Source organism: Nyctibius grandis, chromosome 20 (genome assembly GCF_013368605.1).
Source record: "Nyctibius grandis isolate bNycGra1 chromosome 20, bNycGra1.pri, whole genome shotgun sequence".
In the NCBI taxonomy this organism is placed as follows: domain Eukaryota; kingdom Metazoa; phylum Chordata; class Aves; order Nyctibiiformes; family Nyctibiidae; genus Nyctibius; species Nyctibius grandis.
The window spans coordinates 3,372,390-3,395,840 of NC_090677.1; the positions used below are offsets into that span (position 1 = coordinate 3,372,390).

General features: G+C 47.0%; 1 protein-coding gene across 1 annotated transcript; it reads right to left on the reverse strand.

Moving 5' to 3' along the window:
• Positions 1-237: 237 nt before the first annotated feature.
• OIT3 (oncoprotein induced transcript 3) lies at positions 238-21,462 on the reverse strand. Its single transcript, XM_068416503.1, has 9 exons — positions 21,339-21,462; positions 20,583-20,990; positions 19,996-20,106; positions 16,278-16,400; positions 13,185-13,307; positions 8,307-8,467; positions 7,249-7,664; positions 2,535-2,634; positions 238-1,063 (listed from the first exon to the last, which is right to left on the reverse strand). Exons 1-9 carry the CDS (start codon positions 21,460-21,462, stop codon positions 884-886), a joined length of 1,746 nt encoding a protein of 581 aa, XP_068272604.1. The 3' UTR covers positions 238-883.
• Between the last annotated feature and the right edge of the window lie 1,989 nt (positions 21,463-23,451).

Here is a 23,451-nt window from a genome sequence, read left to right on the forward strand (position 1 = left end):
CTCTGATCCCTTTGTCAGAGCCACAGCCTCTCTAGATCAGAGCAATGCATTACAACTTTCAAACAAAGACTTGGCAGCAGCACGCTTGAGGGGGGGCTGTTTATAGATGTTTAATGGTCTTTTTCTTACAATCCAGGTGCTACAGCACTTACAAAAGGCTCCACGTTTCTGGTGGGGGGAGAAGGAGGAGAAAAATAATGATACACTAAATGCAAGAGGAAGCACTGTTAAACTGCATGCAGTTATCAAAAGACACTAAAAGAATCATGTTTTATTAAATACCTTTTACTATTTAAAAATAACATTTAAATGTGCCTGTGACAGATCTGAGCTTTAGCTGCCTTTAATGACAACTGCCTTATAGCTCCGAGGAACTTCCCCATTACGAGATATATATTTTTATACATGTTTTTATTAACAGTCACCCAAAATCTCAGCGCATCCGAAAGCTTCAGCATCATTCACAGAACTGCACAGCAAACACGTTCAGCTACGATACTATTTGTACTGCCTGATGAAAGAAGGGCTGGAATAACATTTGCTTAGTCGAGGATGAACAGTCCTGTGGAGCCTGAAGGTGGATGGAGGGAAAGACAAAGTGGGTAATGCTTCAGGCCTGCAAAGCAACGGGGTCCCTTTGACCGAAGGATTGCTGGGAAGAAACACAGGTAAAACCAAACCGTTCTGCAGTCCGGGTTGCACTCAGAGGGCTGCCTCGTGTGCCCAACATACTTCACAAACAATCGTCATGCAGTTAGGGGAACAAGTCCTGAGGTTCAAGTGGGGCTTTACCAAATACCTCTTGTTTCTCAAACAACCACTACAGAAGGCATTGATAAGGAAGGTTGGTCTCGGGCAGAGATGCTGTTCCAGTGGGTGGGTGTTAGTCATCCAAGTCGATTCTGATGGGGCCGCCTGTCAGGATGTGATTTGCCACGTGACCAGGTTCCTCCTCCTCCTCCTTCTCAGCCGACCTGCGCACCCGTCTCCGGCAGCCCTGGGCACAGCGAGAGCTCTCGTCCAGTGCCCCGCACACGAGGATACGGCAATGCAAGAACACCTCCTGGAAGGTCAAGGCCAAGTCAATGCGCAGCTCTGGGAACCAGACTGGCAGCGCTGCCAGCTCTCAAGAGGGCACGAACAACACGATTCCCACAGTACAGCCATTTCTGTTCCTGCCTCAACAAGGTCCTTATCCACCATCACCATCCACAGCCAAACTGGCCGCCCCATCTGTTTTCTTATGTGCCCAGGAGAGGGCATGCTTTCCAGAGTGCCTGGCTGAGATCTCAGAGCATGGTGTCTGCCTCTTAGCCAAGGGCTAGACAGGGAATATGAAAGCATGAAATGATCCTCCAAGGGATGAAAACACCAGGAATAAGCTTGGAAGAGCTGGCACAGAGTGGTAGGACCTGCATGGCAGAAAGCAGGCCAAGAACGGAGGAAGCCTCACAAGGAAATGGACTGACAAAAAACATGCAAGAGAATTTGGCATGAGCTGAGAAAACATAAAGATCGGAGACCAAGGGGCAAAGGAGGAAAATGCAGGTTGATGAGGGTCCAAGACTGGTAGTTGAGGGGAGAAGGAGAACACAAAGGGCAGGGAGACAGCTGCCTTTTCTTTCTGCACAGTGAAGGCAGACAGTGACAGCACTGCTGCTCCCTGCCCTCTAAATGACAAGGAGAGCAAGCAGTTAGGGAAGCAAATATTTGTGAATGTTTGGCCAAGGGTGAAGTCTGAAGCAAAATCCATTGCACAGGCTGGAAGGATGCAGGTTGGAGGCAGCAGTGGCAATCAGATGGCCAAGCAAAATTTCTGAATTTTGAAAGATCTCATCCGTGCTAAGCCTGCTGAGGCTCTCCAGGAGCTAGAGAGGCAGCTTTATGCCTTTTGGAGCAAGAAGCATTGGCTGAGCATAACAACAGTGACTGAAAGACCTGGTTTCTTCTAGCACAGAAAAGGAAAGCACTAGAAAAATGGCATTATCCTTCAACTGTGCTCCCACTACAAAGCTTCAGCCCCAGAGTGCCACCAGCCTGGTTGGGCCTGGTTTCACATTGAATTAAACAGTATGGTGGCCTTGTACCTGGAAACCTGGCATCTGTACCCACCACGGCTAGAGAAAATGTAAGGTCAAAGAGATTCAAGACTACAGACTGTCTTGTTTTAAAGGCAGGACATGGCATAATGTGCCTAACTTCCCAGGTTTCTGTTTGGTGACTCGGAACACTTTTCTTGCCCAGCATACAATGGTGTGCTAAGACTACCCCTGGGAAAGACAATGATTTTAACCTGCTATGACGCTGATGTTCCACAACTGTCCTTCATATGTTATTTAATTTTAGTTGTTTTCATCACTTTCTCCTAAAGTACCTGTGTCAGGCTCCTGACAGACACAACTGCTGGAATAGGCACAGCAGCACCTGCCTTGGGCCAGCCATTCCTCCCCTTTGCACCCTAATACAGCTAACTGTGAGACTCTTCAGTCCGATCAGGGCGGATGCAATATCTAAGGGGTGAGTTTCGAGCTTACCTTGTTGTCTTTGCCCACAAACTTGAAGACGGGAACCTGGAAATGCTTGGCGAGATGGTCCTTTGATGTGTACTGTTTCACTGAATCATCAGAAACGCAGCTGAGGAGAGCAGAGGGATAGGCTTTAATGGGTTTCCCAGAAATGGAAAAAAAGAGAAAAAAAACATCCCAGCCTATTTAACCAGAGAAAGGAAAGGAGGGCTTGGCTCTCTCAAGCTAAGCTACCATCCATGTTACATCCTCTTTGGCCACAGGAGAAAATTCGGGAATGATGGGGAAAAACACCAGCGATAATAGCATCTCCAGACAAAGAACAGCTCAGCAGCAGAGAGCTGGCAGGACGTGGTCCAGTCCCCTCAGCCAGAGAGCTGCAGGCAAGTTTGTCCTCATTTCACCTTCCTGTGCAACAGTCTGCAGCGATCAACCGAGCTGTTATACAGTATATAATGTATGCTGTACTTTCTGTATACACATATACCTGCACAGAAATCATGCTTAAAATGGAGAAGCCTTTACCCACACTGATCTTAAAGGTCCTTTCCAACCAAAACAATTCTATGATGACTAAAATATCACAGATGATCAAAACCACAAAAATCCAGATCTACTTTGTTTTACATCGTTTACATTTTTCTTCCCGCTGGACTTGGTCAGACAGTTCAAATTCACTACACTAAAATTCATCATTCTAATGTCTCCATCACTAGCACTGTATGGTCATGTGAGAGGTCACAGAACTGCAAGAAAATAAGCTGCTTTTATAAAAAGTTACATTTCAGGTGCGGTCTATTTCTAAACTGTAACAGCCTATTTAGAGTTTGACAGAGAAACACAGAATCACACAGAATGAATCAGGTTGGAAGAGCCCTCTGGGATCATCGAGTCCAACCATTGCCCTGACACCACCATGGCAACTAGACCAGGGCACTAAGTGCCATGTCCAGGCTTTTCTTAAACCCCTCCAGAGATGGTGACTCCACCACCTCCCTGGGCAGCCCCTTCCAACGTCTAATGACCCTTGCTGAGAAGAAACAGCAAGACAAAAAGTTACGGTGACTTGATATTTACTGCTGCCTATTGCAAAGCCGTAGGCATTTTGAGAGGCCCAGATGCTGCTTTTCTCTTGCGTTACACAATGCAGCTTGTCCTGTCTAGCAAGTCAATTCCAGAAATGTGGGCTTTGCAGGATATTAAAACAATTAAAATGGTGGAGACAAGAGGTAACGGTGTGACAGCTGCAAGTCCTACTCCCGCAGCAACCTTTAGCTCCCACCTTTACACCAGGAATCTGTAAGGCAGTGTCAGAAATGCTGACGTTTGACACGTTCCGTTACCAAACAGCAGCAAACCCCACATCTACATGCAGCTCTGCTTTCACTAGAACACGCATTTGGAAATCTCCACGCTGTTCGGCTGACTGGGCTCCGTGGGCGGCAGCCTACTGCAATTCCTCCCAGAATAGCCCTTCTACATACAGCAGAGCAGTGTGTGTTCATGGCAGCACTGAGCACTGCTCTGATCCTAGCATTATTTTCACCACCATGTATTTCTGTAGCTTTTCTCAGCCAGTGGAGGTCACAATCTGAAGGGATAGCCCTGTCTGCAGTGCTTGTCTAGTTAACTGGCCTGGGAGGCAAACATAAAAAAGTCATCCAAGGGGAGCTAATAAATTAACACCGTGCATCTAGAAAAACTGACAGAGATTCCTTCCCCTTCAGGCCAAAAACTAGGTGTTACTAAGTTGTTTAGGATAAAATTGCTTTTAAAAGTAGCATTCCTGAAGGCATCTGATTGTAAGAATAACAGTTAAAGACTTTTCATAAGTGTCTGGCCAAGCTTTGGGGCTATAAAGTCAACTCATAGGCATGTTCTCATTTGTGAGCAAAGAAACTGTGATGCTTCTTGGACACTGGCTCAAACTGACTCCTAAATCCCAGGTTCTCCAAAGGTTCTCCACAGTGGTGGCAAGAAACCTACTGGTTTGGGGCTAGGGAGAGGGAAAATGGAAGACCAAGGAGAAACCAGGAATACAAGGAGCCCCTACCATGCCCCTAAGTATGTCTTACGGAAGGTTCTGACAAATGCATTGCAGCATGACAAAAAGAGCTCAGAAACCTCCTGAGTGGGGCCACAGCATGTCCCACCCTCCTAGGAAACCCCCAGACCCTGCTTCCCACCTTGGAGAGGTGAGAAGGGGCAGGGAGCACAGGTATGGAAAGAAAATGAGTGACTCTGATCAGGATATGGGGAAAAGAACCCTTTCCTGTGCATAATGTGCTCAGGTTAAGGGAGCAGAGAGTGGCTGGGCCATGGGAGCTGTGCTCTGACCCTCTCGTTGGGGGGCTGCAGAGTAGAGAAGAGAGCTTGGAGAATAAAATAACCACCTCAGCCTACAAACGAGGGGCAGCCCAAGGCGTAACAAGATGAGCCTTGCAATGGAACTACCTTAACCACATCCTGCTCAGATAAATCGCGGCTCCTGACCTCATCAGATTACAGCGGATTGCCCTCAGTGACATGACCTGGCTCCGGATGCCCCAGAGAGCTGCAATATTTACTGCCCATGCAATCGGTCAATGCCTTTTTATTGTTGTTCTGAGAAAGAGGAAGAACAAGATCAGAAGTGGGAGAGCTGCTTTGGGGCTGGCTGGGCTGGCAGCAGCACAGGGTATTACAGAGACTGCGGGGAGGGATCTGGGAAGATCCTGATATCCAGCGTGGTCACATCAGCATAGGGAGAGGGTTGAGGAGTCCACAGAAGGTGGCTCCCACCTTGTGCCAACTGGAGATGGCAAGGGATTAACAGGGAAGAAAGCAGGAGAGGGAATTTTCCCATCCCTCAGCCTAAGGTATATGCCTTCGAATTTAAAGAGTGTTTCCCTCTGGAAGCTGCAGTTAACTCCTGCAGGTCTGATCCTACATAATCCAACTGATTTTAAAGTCCCATCTTTATTGCCTTGGGCTTTTGGGGCTGGGTTGATGGAAGGAAACTAGGTTATTACAGAACTGTTTGGAGCAGGGACAAATCAGCAGTGTATTCAGCTCGTTTTACTTTTTAATTGCTGCAAGCACACAGAGAGACGAAGAACTCCCGTTAGCTCAATAGCACATCATTAGCCTTTGGCCTAAGCGAGCAGTTCAATTTAAATACAGCACAAGGCACAGGGGCTGGCACGCCTGGGGACACTGGGGCCTGCAGTGACAGCTGGAGAGCAGAGCAGGCTGGATGAGGCTCCAGCCAGCCGGCTCCAGCCCACTGTTCCCTTCGGTGAAGTTTTAATGCCCTCTGCAGGATGACAGTACCAAAGGGGCTGCTGGTGCCGTAAATCCTCCAACTAGTGCTGTGGTGAATTCAAGAGATGACATTTTCTGCCTTCTCCCTTCCCTGTACAGCTCAGGTTTTGGCCACTGTTTTGAATCCCATCATTTTCACTCATGGTGAGAAATGAATTGAACGTTTGGAGCCTTGACTCTGTGAAGGGTCCACAGGAAGAGCCAAGTCAGGGAGTCAATAAATCAATCCTTCCATTACAAACCTGCTTATAAAGCCCAGAAATGTCAGGCACAGAAGGACTGCAGCCTAGGATGGAGGGAGAGCGAGCTAACGCTGAAACCTTTGTCAGAAGGAAATGAAAATCGTATCTGCGTGTACTGTACTCTGCAGGACGCTTTTGCTACAAGACAATCACGCAGGACGTGTCATCACCAGCTGTAACCGTGGATGATTTAGCCTGGCAGATTAGGAAATAATTGTTGTCCTCATTAGATGGTTTGGCAGACAGAACACAGGATGTCCAGGAGCACAGTCCCTTGGGCTATGGCACTTTGGCATGTCTTAGATACTACTTTGGTTGGACTTCCCTCCCTAGAGGATAGCAGACTCGTTCCCAGCTGTGGCATTTCCACAGCACTGTCTGGTTAAGCTGCCAGGCACTGCTGGATGCAAACACTCCACAGCAACATTGCACTGTGGCACTGTCACGTTGGCACCTAAACAAGTGTCTGAAAACAGGGGTCATCTGAAGAGCCACAGCAGAGCCTACATCAATGCTCCCCAAACCTCTGACGCAAAACCTGTCACAAAGAAGCCTGACAGTGAACCCACAGATCCACCCTGAGCATATCCTGGAAAGATCACTAACCCCAAGCACCCCAGAAAATTCCAGCCAACTGAGGGACCCTAAAGCCTACTGCACTGACAAGCACCAGAGAGGGAGCAAAGCAAGGGGAGCTCCTGGAGCTCCAGCCAGGACCAGCCATGGAGTCTTCTGGCTCGTGCTATAAGGCCATTATGGGAAAATTAAGAAACTTGCTCCAGTTGCTGCAGCGGCTGCATGGCAGTGGCACACAGCCATCGAGGGGTTGTGCTGATTGGTTTGGCACTCTGCAGGCTGGCAGAGGGGGGATATCAGGAGGGATATCTTTTCTACAGGGCCTAACTCAATTATCCACAAGGCTAGTTACAAAGAAATATGTCCTGTAAAGGCTGCACTTGTAGCAACCACTTTCACTGCTTCCCACTGCTTCTCCCAAATACTTTTGATGGGACAGGTGGTTTCAGCCTGATGGCCAGGTTGTTTGTGATTGTGAGGAACACAGCAGATAGGCTGCTGGGGAGAAGTGACAGTGTTTCCTGCATCACACAGACAATGCAACTCAGCCCCACTGCCAGTTCCCATCTAACAGCCAGCAAGGGAGGGAACAGCGAACTCACCCATCTTGAATCAGGTAGTACTTCAGGATCTCATCGATTTTTGAGGTGGGAGTGGCAAAGCAGCTCTCTACCAGTGTCTCTAGTCCATTGACATGTACCAAGGGTTCAATCCCAAAGTACAGAGAGTCCCGAAGCCTGAGGGTGGGAGGAGCACCCCTGTAGGGTTCATCAAAGTCTTTGTCTTTGAAGATCTCAAGAGTGAAGGGAAAGATGCCCTGGTTGCGGCTCATGATTTCCAAGGGAGAGTTCTTGAGGTTGGGCACATAACCTTCAGAGATGGTGTACCGGCGTGGGAACTCACAGGTCACCGGGATCAGCAGCTTGCTGGTGCGGACAATGATGTCCCCATTGCTTCCTGGAGTCTGCTTTGGCAAGCCAGTCACCAGATTGGTGGCAATGATCTTATCATTGATCACCTGCAGCAAAGAAAGGAGTTTAAGGGAAAGGGGAGATCATTGAGAAAGACCTCTCTGAGTTCAGACAAGCAGCTGAGTTTACCTTGGTTCAGGAAGCTCAGACATAAACTAGCCACTGAAAGTACAGCTTGTGAATTTATATGGTGCAACCAGAGTGATGTTCACCCTTACCGATGAACTAAGGGCATCTATCAGTTTGCTGTCAACTTCGATGCACTGTACTGCATGAAGCAGAGGAATTTGCTTCCAATTGCTGCTTATCTGCTAAGATAAGCTCTCTGGTTCCTGACCAGTTGCCAGTACAACCTTTGAAACATTTTCGGGGCACCAGATTCTGTCTCAACAGGAAGGTGAAGAGTGACACCACTTTCTGCACTGGAATGATGGTGAAGCCACCTCTGTGAAGTGCTAGGTGAACAGAAAGCAGTACCTGTGCTGACACATGCACACCACTGGAAATGAGATGGAACGAGCTCTCCTACTTTGGGATGCCACCCCAGGTCTAGTTTGAGGCCAGCTGCACGACAACACAGGGAACTGCTCTGATGGTACAGCTAACTCAACTTTATTCCCAAGTAAGCCATAGCCAAGTCCCCAAACCTGAGAGATCCCAAGAGACAGGACAGCCGTGGGTATACATACGTCTACAACAGTGCCGCAGGACTTCAAGGAGAAATGGATGTTGACGTGAGTGCCATTGGATACTCCTTTGCAGGAAGTGTTGATGAGGGAAAGGTCCAGGCCTCCAACCAGGTCCTTTGGGATGCTCACCTCAATAGAGCTGGACTTGCACAGCACTGGAACTACAAGAAAAGTTCCCAGAATAACAGTCTGTGCTACAAAACTATCAGGGAATATGAGTATCGGGAAGCTGGGGAAGGGCTATACCTGTTAATACTGGGGGAAAGAGAGGGCAATCACATGCTACACTTATGTACTATCTAACCTTAGTAACCTAACTACCGATCTTACATTCCCATCTACACAATACAAACCTCCTGGGCTACCACTGCCCCAAATTCTCCTGCCGCAGTGATGCCACAGAAGATGAAGACGACCGCTATACTTGCAGCAGAAACTCAGCTATGCAGTATTTCCACCTATACGTAACACCTAGCACAGGTGTGGTAGATATCTCTTGCACTGCTATGTCCTGGTAAGACCCTTTCCCAGATACAAATATCAAATTCACAACACCCCAGGCAAAGCCATTTTTCATCAAGTTTTACATCAAACCCAGAACATGTCAAAACAAGGCAGAGTAATTCCATATAGACACCGAGCTAAAATGGAAGCACCTCAAAACGCCGTAATAATATTTTTATAAGCAATAAACCCAGCTCTGACAAACAAACCCAATTAGCTCACTCCTTCCAGCCTCTGAATTTAAATACAGGTCTCCATGTGAACTTTGTAAAATTAAAGTTCCGTTATATAAGAAGTGGGAGAAAACATTGAGACTGGACAAAATGAAAAAGGAAAAAAAGAGGGAATAATCTTCAATATAAAAGTAATTGCTATATATATTCCTTGGGTGTACATGTATCTGTTCAGTCAGGTACAGAACAAGCGTACTGGTGCATATATTCTGGTCTCTTCTCAGCCAGAAAAAAACACAACCCTCCAGAATTTCCATTTATCATATTTTAAAATCACATGATGAAACTTTCTGCTAATATACCAGTTCCCCAAGCTTTTTCCTAAAATTAATTACAGTCCCAATCCTTGACATTCATACGATCTGCCTTCCCTTAATGTCAATCAAGTTAATTACATAATCCAGGGTTCTGGATCTTGGATACAAGGCACACTGCTAAACATGTCTTTTACCCCCCTTAAAAAATTCCTCATGTCCCAGCTAAGGTGTTTGTAACAGCTACTGTGTACCTGCAGGGAGTATTTTATATTAAAAGTTGATCTTTTCAAGGTGATATGCCAAAATGTATGCAGAGTGCCCAAAGCAATGTGCTCTTGTAATGACATTGCTGGGTTAGAACAGAAAATCAAAGAACTAAGAATTACCTTAACTTTTCTTCCATCCGCATCAGAAGGCAAGTGGGAATAACCGAGCATGCCAAATGGCAAAGCTCACAAGGAGACAAAGGGACTTTGAGAGCACAGTGCAATGCAGAGATGAATATCCTTTGGAGAACTGATGGGATCAATTTGGATTTAAAGCTTCACTGTTCCAGTGACTCCTTGATGGGTAAGAAAACGTAATGCTTTTATAAAGGTGTAATTCAGGACAAGAGAGTTTGGATCCCAGCTGCAATTCTCCAAAGTTCAGGACCAATTTGGTTCAGGCTCTCTCTGTTTCTAAACGTCTTTGATTGGCACAAAGAGGAAGAAAGAGGAGACAACTATATGACCTCTGCTCTGGCATTGCAGGAGGTGTCTGTGTGCGCTCCACCGCCTGGGCACAGAAACAAGTGAATGAAACCTGTGAGCAGATCTACTTTTGATTCAAGCCAACTCATCACTATTTGGGAAAACACTCTGGGAAACTCCTTAGACTAAGCATCTCAGCGTAACTGGCAATGTCATTCAAACCACCCTAGACACTTGTACACAGAAGAATAATCAATACTGAGAACAGTGTTTCAGTTCTACCAATTTAACAGCGGTGCTGCAAGCAGAGAGGCTGCGTGCATCAGCGTGATTCAGCTCTAAGCAGGCCTGATTCCCCCAAGACAGACTGCCAGCAACCGCATCGTAGGGGGGAGCTGAAAAGGAGCTGGCAAAGTAGCCGTGACTGTATTGCAGACATGTTATTCCAGGACAAATGATGAGGTCCTGACTGCCAGGACTGAGATGCCCAGCAGAAATGAGTTATCCTGGGTGCCAAGGAATCCTCTTTTATTCACAGCTTCTTGCATCCATCCAGAGAGCTGCGCTCTCCAGACTTGCTGTCAACATCCGTCTCTTGCACCCCTGCCCTGGGCTCACACCCAGTCTTTGCCAGTCAAATGTTTCAGTTCCTCACCCTCACACATCACAGAGTACCGGTAAGTGCTGGAGAAGTCTTCTCATTACCACTTGAAACTCTGCTTTGCACCAAAATGCCTGCAAGTACCCTGCCCCTGGTGGGAAGCTTCTGTGGCAAGCCCAACACTCATTTTCCTGTCTGCTACTGTTGGCACCATGTTCCTTGTCCAGCCTGTGGCTCCTTCCTTGGCCTTTCAAAGTACAGCAGCTTGGAGCAGGGGTTATCTTTCTGCACAGGCTGCTCTGAAGAACAGGCTCTCTGGTGCTGGGGAGCCCTGAGCCACTGCTACAAACACAAATAAACTACATCACTGTACCCTGCTTAGCTGCACACAATGCTTGAGCATGGGAGAGGGAGAAAAATCATTTCACCATCACACTTCAGAATGAGGTGGGCTACTAGGATGGTCTGAAAAACTCCAAGCATTTCGTTAGCTGGTATCTTTGTGGGAAAATTGTGGCCAAGGCTGGGATTTCTGTGGCAGATTATTAATGTTTGTTCTGAATGTAGAGACAGTGCAGGGGACGGTTGATACGGTGCAGATCTAGTTGCTTCAGGCAACCGTGCCTGCTCTGCACTGTTAATTGTACCGCTATAAACCTGATTAGATGCCATAAAAAAATTGCGTGGTACAGTTCCACATATATTCTGTCAAACCTGCTCAAGATTGCAGACCACTGCACGGGGACATAAACTCATGAAATGCAAAAGAACAAGCAGTCTCGTTTTATGAGACGCCGTATCCCGAGCTCCAGCTTGGCACCCGTCAGTGCTGCTGCTCTCATTAGCAGCCTCAGAAGAAGGAGAAACACTGGCTGGGAAAGACACGGCCTCCTAACCCTGCTGGGGTTGCCTCAGGGAGCCAGGGTTGAAGAACATTGCTCTTTTCTGGGCTGTATCCATCAATCAGTAAGTATAATCACAGCTCTTGGAAGTCCCCAACTCCTCCTCCCCACCTAGCTCTGCTGGAGCAGTAAGCACTACTGAATCCTGAGTGTGCAGAGCTCACCCCTAAAAACAGTACTCTGCATTTCTAAAAAAGCTTAAAAAGCAGAAATTTCAACAAGTAGAACCATTCCAATTACCTCTCTGAGGCATACCTCCCCTGTTGGCCACCATGAAGTCTGGCCACCAACTGATGTCTGGGCACTTTGTAACACATCAGACCACAGGAGATTCGGAGCACACCAGGTAACACCAGCTCATTGGTATTATCTAAAGCCCAAGTGAGCCAGCCCATGACAGGCTCCCTTTTATTGCATTTTAGATCCTGCCCTGGCTATGGCCCAAGTCCAGCCCATGCAAATTCCCATAGAATTGTCTGAAGGCAACCACACAGGCCCCTCATGGGCCCACCAAGGCAGGACACAAGCAGAGAGCTATGAGGTCTGTCTCTACCAGGGCAGTACCATGCCTTCTCCAGCTTTGTGCTGAGCCTGATGGGTCTGAGAAGTGGCCAGGTGAGTCAGATGAGGCCACCAGAGAGCATTACCTCTGTCTGCCTTTCGCACACCCACATAGCTCTCCTCAACCCACAGTTTTGACTAATGTCCCTTCAGCAGCAGATCATAGTAGACATCTTCTCTGTAAGACATAGGCTGCATGGTGCTTTCAGCACCTCAGGGGCTCAGCTAGCTGTGGGATTATGAGACCCAGAAGAATCTTGGGTGCAAGATCTGGATTGTAAGAAGTCATTGCATGAGGAGCTACAGACCCTCTGCTTAACTCTCAATGCCGTCAGCAACTTCTGCTCCCTGCAGAGCTAAACTGACCCCTGGGAGCCTGGGATGTATTTGCAAAGGAAATCTCGCTCAGCTCTTGCAACCCAAAACAGGGAACATGTTTATTCCATGTGCACGCTATAGGTGCAAGTGAGTCGGCAAGAAGAACTCCTGCATACAGGAATGCAGTAACGTTCAGATGGAAGGTCTTCCACGGATAACACTGTCCTTGTCTCTATGCAGCAGAAGCAACAGTCAATTTTCAGATGCTATCTTGGGCACTTTTCCAAGGGACAGCAGAAGCACCTAGTATCAGAACTAGTGCCCTGCTTCAAGACATAGGATTGCTTACTGGAATGGCTACCGAGATACTTGGGCAAAAAAAGGCCTTTCTCTTTAACCCCGTTCTTGGAAGGGACTGAATGACTTTAGCTGAAATTTTAAAAGCCCAGTTTGAAGCATGGAAAATTTCAGTTCTAATAGCATAAATTTGTCAAAGGCATACACAGCTGAAGCAGAGCAATACAATGGGAGACGTTAAGCAATCTTAATTGTAAGCGAATGCTGCCAAAACCGCCTGTGATGCAAGATGCACCCAGCTGGGTCCTGTGTCTCTGTTCTCCTGCCTGGTAAAAAGAGCAATGTCTCCAGGCATGTTTTGGATGAGCTGTCATCTAATGACAAAGCTCCATTAGCCAAACTGGAAAGGACAGACTAAGAGAACGCAACAAAAACAAGAAGAAAAGTTCCTTCAGACAATACTTTTGACTTCTAGGGGACAGAGGCTGCCAGGGAAAGATTTTGTTGACCTACCTTGGCAAGTGTGGTTGTCTTCTGACAGAACAAGTCCTCTCGGACATTCACATTGGTATGTGTCTTCCACTTCAATACAGGTATGGCTGCAGCCTCCATTGTTATTGTGACAGCCTTCAATTTCTGCAAAAGAAAGGAAAATCAGCACACCCTGCTCCTGAGGCAGCTGCGTGGCAGCTATGCAGGCCACAACACACACTCCTGGCTGACAAACCAACAGTATGACCAACACAGAGCTGGAAGGCAACAGCATGGTGAGAGCTTGCTTCCAAGAAAATGCAGTGGAAACCTATTTTTTAATTGTAGAATTCCCTGTGTTTGTCATTTCACCATGAAGTTAACAAGGAATTCTGTGGAAAAGCTTCCCAAATTAAACCCCATGCTATAACTGGCATACATAAGAAGGCTGAATAGGCAATCCTCAGCTTGGCCCTTTCTAACTTCTGAGACATCCTCTTAAACTCAATTTTTATGTTGTTTCTTATTTCAAAAAGGTGAAAAACTCTTAAAACTTCTACCATGGGAAACCATACTCACTCCCCTAGTGATCACCAGAATTAAAGCCCTAGATTTGCAGGGAAGGTGTCTCGGGGAGGACAGGCTCGCAGGTAGCCAGCTCCTATTCCCATCAGGGAACATCAGAGAGAAGATGATGCGCTCTTTGCCTGGGGGTTTCCCAGCTGTGATGGAGGTGGGCGTAGCAGATCCCTGCATCCCCTTTGTAGGCTGAGGATGAAACTCTGCTTGTAGGAGTTTGTTTAGCAGGAATTTTGCTAGTTGGTGAGTTTTAGGCTTAGAGGTTGGCTACCCTCAGATGCATCATCACAGGGACAGAACGACACAAGTTCACGGTTTAAGGTTGATTCCTCTCCTAATTTTCCCCTGTTCTAAAGTGCAGAGGAGAGAGGGCAGCACAGATAATTGGGGGATTTGCCATGTCTTTTCTTACACCTTTTCTGTTCAGGTGAGGCAATTCTCTGAGGATCTCAGTTTTCGTGTAAAACATATTCCTATCCACTACAGCTGCAGAAAAGAGCCTGAAAGGTCATCCAAATACATTCTGAAGACTTAAAAATCTAAGGCAAGTAAGGCCATTTCCAGTTGTTGTTGGCTTTCTATTATATAGAAAATAACAGTATCATGACCTTTTTAAAAGAATAACCTTCACTGCTTGATTTTTTTAACCCTTTGGGATGAATATTGCTAGATGTTCTCAGTAAAACAATAGTCCACATAATATAAACAAGTCAGAAATACAAAATATTTCTCCCTAAGCCTGCCATCAGAAATGACTGTGCGGTTTTCACTGAAATGTAAAGAAAAGAATGGAAACCCCACACTCATAATCCCATACTTTCCTTTGCATGGAAAACAACAGCCTGAACACACCACGACTCAAAGTAATGGGTAAAGCATTATAAGGGACATTTTGAGACATTCTTAATCCTACTCAGCCTCACCAGCTCATGTAATCAGGCTAAATCTCTTGCATTTGTTCTTTTTAGCAACAGCTGTGAGATGGCTCACAAGTAAATCACATACTCTAATGGCTCACAAAGCTGAGGGCACATCTTTAGAAATAAAACTCACTAACAAGATTGTAAAAATCCCCAGCATCAGGATTAAACTCATGAAAAGCACCATCCTTCTTACAGAAGGGGAAATTAAATGATATATCAAAGGCCCTAAAATCCAACTTCAGGGACAGCAGAGACAAAGGAGTTTCCAAGCACAGACTATTCCATCCCTGTCAGAAAAGTGTACAATAAAAACCATCACATGGCACAGCTGGTTTACGTGACAACTCACCAGCTCAGTGCTGGATGTGGAAGGGACAAAGCCCACAGATCACTTTTGGCCCAGCACAACTTAACAAGCACTTAAGGGGCACTCTGCACAGCAGCTTTCCCCAGGGAAGCGTCATTGTCTGGATGAGTGATGTTTTATTAGCAGAGAATATTAGCAGAGAAACAGAGAATATTAACAGAGAAACAGAGGATCTCAGAGAAGAGATCTTCACAGAAGTGAGATGAAACAGTATCAAAGAGGGGGAAAACAGGGACAAAGCTGCAGCTCGGAGCCATCTGTCAGTGAACCATAAAGAAGGGTGGAGTCCAGCCCAAAAACACAACGGCAATCCCTCTCTCGCCCTGCACCGTGGATGTCTGCCACACAGCAGCTATCATAAGGTTGCATGCAGGCTGCAGAAGTATTCAGTCCTGGCAATCGAGTAGCTCAAAAGTGAGCCACATCTGCAGCTATTCTTTTTGTCTGAGGCCCCACAGTATCTGTGAACATACAACACAGCAGCTTTGACTGTGAGGGGTCACGGTGCTTTTCACAGCTGACCGCAGAAAACATCAGGCACAAGTCAGTTTTCACTGGGTTTTCATATTTCTGCTCAAAAATGTTTGTACATTGTTAAGTGACAACAGATCAAACCTACCATTTGGTCTTTAAGCCCCTGCTAAGCTACCAGTCTAAATTCATCCAGGGTTTTCAACCTGGCTGTGCCACCACTGGGAAGTAACTGCAGCAGCTGCACGCAGCAGAGCCCACAACTTACCACTTACAAAAAGCAAACAGTCAAAATGTGGCCCTAATCTCAAATCTAGCTTCTGCTGACAGACTGGCACCCTCTCTCCTCAATCTCTGTCCTGGGTGGCGAAGCGATCCTCCATACTCTAGTCCAATGTCGTAGCATCACCCCTTACCTAATGCTAGCTGTCAAAAACCAGCAGTGCTAAATCTGCGCCCGCACAACTACAATACGAACCTCCAGAGCCAAATCCCAGCATCTCCGGCAATAACTCGTCCTGTTTGGACAACCAGTCTTCCAAATCCACTGCTGCCTCTTCCCCCATGGTGATAAACACAAGCAAACCCTCAGAGAAATGAACAAGGCAGGGAGAACAAGGAGACTCCTCTCTGCTTGATTAAAAGGATATTTCAGTAACACCACCACTGGCAACCACAGAAGCGATATGAGTGACATTTAATCCCAGCTGCAAAGAGCCAAGAGAGAACTAGTGCTGCAAGGGAAGGGGAATGATTTATGCCATTTCCAGCAGACTGTGATAGCTGAAACCTCACCTTCACAAGTTTTCCCATCACTTCCCAGCGTGCGTCCGATCCCACACTCGCAGCGGTAGGAGTTCTTCAGGTTAACACAGAATTCACTGCAGCCTCCGTTGTTCTGCTCACATTCATTTTCATCTGAAAAAAACCCACACCGTCAGAACGTGCCCCCTCGTAACCACACGGCTGGCAAAAAGGGGCTGCTACATGGGAGACCATGGTCAGAGTCCAGGTCAGACCCTGGACTAGCTCTCCAGTCAAAAATAAACCCTACCTCTTTTTGTGTCACACCTGCTACTGCTACATGTGGCCAGCTATCCCACAGCAATTTTAAATGATTCAACCCTTATTTCAAAATAAAGACACAAGAATGAAAAACAGCTGTAAACATATAAACAAGGCTGACATCAAACCAAAACGTTTTAATGAAGCTTCCCCAAGAAAAGTCATGTCATGAGAAATGTCATTGTTTCAGCTTCTTGCCCCAGCTCTGGCTGCTCCCTGCCCTGGAAAGCTCAGGTGCTCTTGCAGAACAGAAACGTCAGCTCACCATGGTGAGACCTAACCTGGGCGCTGGTGCCACACAGGCCACCACAACCGTTAGCTGCTTAGACACTCTGTGCCAAAGACGAGATGAAGAGCTCAGTTCTGAGCCCTCTGAGGACTCAGCTTCTCACTGCCCCACCCCAGTTCTCCCTGCTCTGCTCCTCTGCAGCCCTCCACAGAGCTGTGGCTCCTACCTTTCCAGCTCAGAAGAAAGAGAAGTGCCTGAGCTGGTATCCCACACTTTCTGGAGCAGTCTCTGGATAAAGGTTGCAGAATAACCTCGTAATGGGCCTGGACTGAGTTTTTATAACCTAAAGCAATTTACCCATGAATAGTACCTGTGTCCCACTTCTGTGCTGGCTGCATTCAGCGCTAGATTAGAGCCCTCCAAAGTGCTGAGGGTCTTTACTGAGGAAAAAGCACAGCACATGCTTTTGAATCTCTTGGTAAAACTCTGAAAACTCCTCCTAATTTTCTCCGTTTTAAAGGTTAAAGTTCCTCTATGTCTGTCTGCCTTTTTGTTGTTGTTTTTGTTCGGTACTTTGTTCTCTGAGATTCTCATTCTTCAACCTGATTTAATCTCTGTGTGCAAAAAGTGAATCAAATAGAGGGGAAGGGACAGTCATTGCTATTGCTGAGCCACAAAACTAATGATTTCTCTTAGGCAGGCCAGAATGCTGAGGTTATCAATCAAAGTTCACATGGAGTTTCACCAAAACAGCTTAGAAGTTACCATTTACTAGATTGTCAGAAGCTTAAAAACAAGAAAAAAGAAAAATACCATTTTAAGAGACGGGTCAGAGATGAGCTCTCTTAGGTATAAGTGGTCCCACACGTACACAGTACCCGCAGCTTGCAGCTGGTGGTGGTGTCTCCTTCCACAAGTGATGCAAATTGAATATTTTTAGCCAAAGAAACGGCTGGTACCCTGCTTTGGGAGGCAGGAGGCATGTCCAGGAGACACACACGGACACTTCCCTTTCCACACATGTGACAGGCTCCACACTTTCCCTTCTAACAATAAAACTAAAGCTGCTTACAAACAGAGGGTGAAGAAGGAAAGGGTTACTGGCAAAGGCATAGAGATGCTGTTAGAAGGTCCTAGAGCTTGGCCTGGTCAAGGGCTGTACCCAGCAATTCACCTTGCCGGTCCTCCAAGTTGTACAACACACAGCAGATCTGTCCCTGCTTTCCACACCAGTGACAACCAGCACTTCTGGGACACAGGCTGGTTTTCTTGAGACTGGGTCGGGAGAGTGCTGAGTTGATTTTAACCATAGCTTAGTCCAACATGGATCCAGGTATTCAAGAGGTCAATGGCAATGCACTGAGTTGGTGGATGCATGACAGAAAGTCAAAGACCTAATCTAACCCCTAAGTAAGTCTGCAAATGAAAATATAACTTAGGATCAGCAGTTCTACTCTGGAATTCAAAGCATGTAATGTACAGAAGAGAAGTCAGCCTAGCACAGGGAGGTTCACAGACAGAGCTGCTTAGCATTACTGCAGCATCTTCAGCCCCCCTCTTAGGGTGAGCTGGGAAAGGAAGAATATTCTTCATCTAGAAAAGGCAAATACAGATTTGTTTGGTTTCTCTGGAAGGCCAGCACAGTTGTTCTCAGATATGTGATTGCGCAATTACTCAGCACAACAGAAAGTCACTAGAGAGGTGAGTGATCCACACAACAAGAGAGGCTGCAGGTAGGTAAACCAGTGTGATTATTACAGCTGAGGTCTTGTGCCAGCAGGTTATCATGAAGAGAAGCAGCAGTGCACAATTCCTGTCCGGCCTGGCCGTGGGGGGTGAAGGCAGCTCCAGCACATGCAGGCAGGCTCAGGACTCAGGACCACTGCATGCCTCCCTGCTGTAGGAAAGCCTTTCCTGCGAGCCTGCCACACATTTATCGAGTGCTCGTGCTTGTCAAGGGTGCTTCTGTGCCTGGAAGTCTTGCAGAGAAGCAGCCAGTGGATGCTTTTAATTAGCTGAGAGAGCTAAGTCAGACACTTGGCTGCAGAGATGTGGAGCAGCTTAAGAAAAACTGTTCTGTAGAATCGGTGTGAGCAAGTGTAAATCTGCAGCAGGGCCAGGCTGTTCTCCCCACAGCTTGTAACAACTGTGGCACCTACCCCGATGCCCACAGGCATGAGGAGAGTGAAGAAAGAAACCTCCCACGCCTGCTTTGTCAGCTACAGTCCGTATGGAAGAAGCTCATCTGCCTCGCAGCCTGCTGGACCAACTCTGCTCTCAACTTCTCCACCAAATCAAGCCTCAAAGACAAAGATGAGATCCCACTTCCCCTGAACACTAGCATCCCCCTTCCTCTCTCCATGCCACCTCTTCCTACCTGTTGGTGTGGCTCTGCAGCTCCCCAACAGCCAACCCTTCCCAGCCCCTTGCATTGCCCCACAGACCATCTTCTTCCCAAGACCTCGCAGCCCAGGTGCTCTCCTCCCAGCACCACACACAACCACAGCTGTCCTCGCCTCAGGGGTTCACAAGGATTCCCTCACAAATCCCTGAAGCCCACGTTCCCCGCTCTGCTCTCACTTACAGCCCTCCACCTCCCTCCTGGTCATGTTAGTCTCTGCCAGTGCAGTCACCAAGTGCCAGCTCCCTGAATACCACCTCGTCATGCTGCCTAGAGCCACTGAGGCTGTGCTGTGACCTGCAATCCTTTGGCTGTTCTCCAACCCCAGGCCCTTGACAATGCCCCACAAGGGCATTAAGTGTGGTGAAGCTTAGCACCAGCCAGCAAAACTTCCCTTGGAGGAAAGAGGTATTCAACAGAGGGGGTGAGAAGAAATCTCTAATGACAGACTGCACAGCCGTCCTGGAATACCAATGAGGCTGTACTGTGGTCTCGCAAAGAGACTCTGTTACTGACAGTGAAGCTGCTGCCTTCAGCAGCTGGACCGTGCAGAAAGCAAATCTAGCCCCTGTACATGCGTAGCTCCAGGGGCACCAGAATGTACTCAGTCATGGGACGTCGTATCTCACCCTGCGGGGAGAGATCAGGAGCCATTTACAGAATCAAAGATCTGTTCTAGGCACCAAGGGGAAAAAACTTCTCTCAGAATACTTTTCCTTTTCTATACTGCTTTGTAAGACAACGGATTGAGATGTGAGCAACAAAAAAAAAGGGGAAAGAAAGCATCAGTAACTGACACAAGTTATTTCCCTCCTTACCAAGACACGTCTGTCCATCGGGTCCTAGTGTTGTCCCCAGGGAACACGTGCAGTCACCGGTGTCCAGGCAGGAGCCCTGGCAATCCACCACATCACAGATGTCATAAAAATCTAGGGCACGAAAAGAACGTTGTCAGCACAAACCACTGACTGTGCACCGAAAATACCGTATTTGTACTGTCAGCTTCACGCCCTGCGCCTTGTCCATCAGCTACAGACCTAGCCCTCATTAAGAAAGCTGAACCATTCAGCTGATAAGAAACAATCTAGTTTAATTACTGTAAGTCAGAGATGCAAATTTTGGCTTGGGTAGCATGCCAAGACAAACCACAGGGCCCGCAGAAAGCATTAAATCACTGAGGCCAGGTCAGCTCCGCTAGCTGAACAAAGCTAGAATTCACGGAGGTGAAACAGTCTGATCGATCTCTTATAGACAAGCCACCATCTGCACTGCATCACCTGACACACTTCTGGGCGAGAAAGCCAGAAACTAGTCACCACCTCTCTCGGGCATATGGATGCTCACTCCCTCTCCTGCATCACGGGGATGAAGGGGTTTCAGAAAAGCGCTCTCAGCCGTTACTTACGCCCGCAGTAAGCGTGGAAACAAACGCTGGGCTTGGTTAAGTGATACACGTAGTACCCGCCCGGACACGCCTTGACGTCAATCGTGGTGTTCCAAAGGCAGCAGTTCCCGTTGAAGCTGGCACAGGCTTGGCGTGGGACGATGCCGTCCGACTCTTGCGGGTGGCTGCCGTTCAGCCAGATGGGAGCATGGGTGCCACAGTGGTTCTCCGGGATGCAGAAGGTAGGCATGGCATCACCAGCCATGCCTGTGAAGCGATACCACTCCCCGTTGATTTGACTGTCGCATGTCGGCTGGCCGTGGGAAGCGTTTATCTGATGGTCTGTGTTCCTCCAGGGCTCGTTCAGGCTGATGTAGGCAGAGCAGGGGTCCAGGGCTGAGGCGTGCAGCAAGAGACAAGAGAGAACATCTGGTAGATATCAAATCAAGTCGTTGACTGGTAATTGCAAGGAAGGCAAAATAATTTCTTTTTCTATTCTTAACAGAATCGATGTGATAGATAGAGACCCCCGGGGAGAAACAGCGATACCAGCTAATTGCCTTATGGAAAATTCTGACAGCTCATCTTAAATGTCTTGGAAGAAAAAGTAAATTAACAGAGCTCTTACAACATTATGCAACAGTCTGACTTACTGTTTATCTTCTACAGAGTATGACGGGGGAAAAAAAAATAATATAAATAAACCTGAGGTCCAGGGGGTGATTTTGCCATAGGAAATACATCCTGGGAGCACTGGATCAAGCCTAGGACATTCACCCTTTGGTCGAGTACTAACTGAGCACCTGCAAGCGCCTCCTGAAGTCACTGCTAACCCTCTCACATGCCTTGGAGAAGAGGAGACTTCAAACAGGTTACGCAGCCTCTCTAAAAATCCATCCATAGTCCATGTCAGCCCTCACAATTGAGTTGCCATAACCACAAGCCAGAGGCCACCTTGCAAAGCAGGGGTTAAAACACAGACTGCAAGATATACAACAGGAATGCTACGTTTAAGGTGTACAGAAAGAAGATATTCCACTTCAATTATTAGACCTCTATATAATTGTAAGTGATCTCTAAGTATAATTTATCAGTTTCTACTCACTTCAGGGTACAATTTAAAACAGTTAAATAGAGGAACTGCTACCCCAGGTCACAATGAAGTTGATCTATAGCCCCGCAGGCTGTCTCTAGCCAAGAGTGGATACTTAGAGAGGTGAGGTAGGAGAAAGAGACCCTGCTCCATTTACCTGGGGTTTTGTTCTCCACTGTCTCTCCTATAGTACCTTTATGCCAAAGTGAGTTGTAAGAGCTGCAACTCAAATCCGTGCACTCTGTAAAAATCTGCAGCGGGGCAAGAGAGAGAGGTGGCAGCCCCCTGCATTTAAAGATCCACTTAGGTGTGCCCTGGTCTCCTTCAGAGCCTCTGTCCCCCACTTCTCTCTCTGCCAAATGCTAACCACCTCTACAATTCACAGTATCTACGTGGTGGTTTTACGTGGTGTTGCCGCTTCCCTGAATCTGAAACAGCTTCCCCAAATATTTTTATTATCTTAAAATCTAGAGAGCATGAAGGTCTGAAGCAGGACCTTCTGGGGAGGAAAACGTTCAACTCTTTACACAGCCATGTTCCTTGCAAGCCCACAAACCCTCCTGATCTCCACAGGAGATCAGATGTTGGTGAGGGCAAGATATAAACACATAGACCTTCTGGTATGTGCATGTCTGTTCATGCAGTGCTCAAGGAGTGTGTCCCTTTTCAGAGGCCTTTCTGAACCTTCTGCAAACAATTAAAACATAAGAATACCATAGGGAGGAAAAAAAAGAATTAAAGTGTTCATGACATTTGCAGTTTTCTCCTAATTAACCGTGATTTGGCAGCTTCCTCACTAAAAGTCCAGAGGTTTCATTTTCACTTACATTTAATACCCAATTAAACACCACTTACCCGTGACTAGCTATTTCCTATTAAGCAAAATGAATGCTAATACTGCCTTGAGTAAGGAAAATTGATTACCGTTTGCTAGAATTAGGCTAATAAAACCAATCATTCTGATTAAATGCATCTCAGACTGGAACACCATCTACTTTCCACACCATATTTCTTTTTAAGTTCTAAAATTGCACACTCTGTTTTGTTTTGTTTAAACAATAGGGTGATGCATTTGGCGGGGGGAGACGCTATATTGTTTCTATTAGAATGCTCTGGACGCAGACAAACCTTCTTGGTTCATTATTTTGATTTGCTTCACTGAGTTTAAAGTGGGACTACAAGTGCTTCAGAGAATGGGCTTCAAGTCACCCTTATTTAGCTGCATCCTTTGTAAATATCTCTCGCTGACATGCTATCTTGTGCCTTCTCACAAATATAACATCTCCCTTGACTAACATCCTTGCGCCTTCCTCAGCCATAGACACATTTTGTTTGGCCTTGAATCCAGCATAAAAGGCAGGAGCAGCTGCTGTAGCCATCAGAGTGCTGCAGAGCTGCAAGCTGGCCCAGGGAATGCAAGTCTGGGTCACAAAGGGAATCTCTAGTGCCATAACTCATGAGCTATGCAGAGGAGCAGATTCACTCCCATCACAAGCTGCCCTTAGTTCTGAGCAGCGGAGGGGGAACCACAGCAGGAATCTCTGATGAGATTCACCAGGCAACCCCTCGCGAGCTCTCAGTTTCACCTGCCTCTCCTTGCCTCCCCTTACCCACAGGCAGCAGCAGCACTGTTAAATCCCATCCTCCAAAAGCTTGCTTAATTAACTTCTTGCGACAGGAAAAGATGGGTCCTGCCTCTTCTCTGCACACAGCTGAAAAAAGCTTCCTCTGGGCTTCCCTCAGTGCAGCTCACTTGGTTTCCACAAGATGATTTGGTATTGCCTTAGGGTGAGTCAC

Excerpts from the sequence above, each read along its gene's own strand:
- OIT3 (XM_068416503.1), bottom strand. The coding sequence starts at position 21,462 with ATGGATGGATTTTTAGAGAGGCTGCGTAACCTGTTTGAAGTCTCCTCT. Across the intron at positions 13,308-16,277 it reads TGATGGGAAAACTTGTGAAG|AAATTGAAGGCTGTCACAAT; the intron begins GTGAGGTTTCAG and ends TTTCTTTTGCAG. Across the intron at positions 1,064-2,534 it reads TTGTGGGCAAAGACAACAAG|GAGGTGTTCTTGCATTGCCG; the intron begins GTAAGCTCGAAA and ends TTGACCTTCCAG.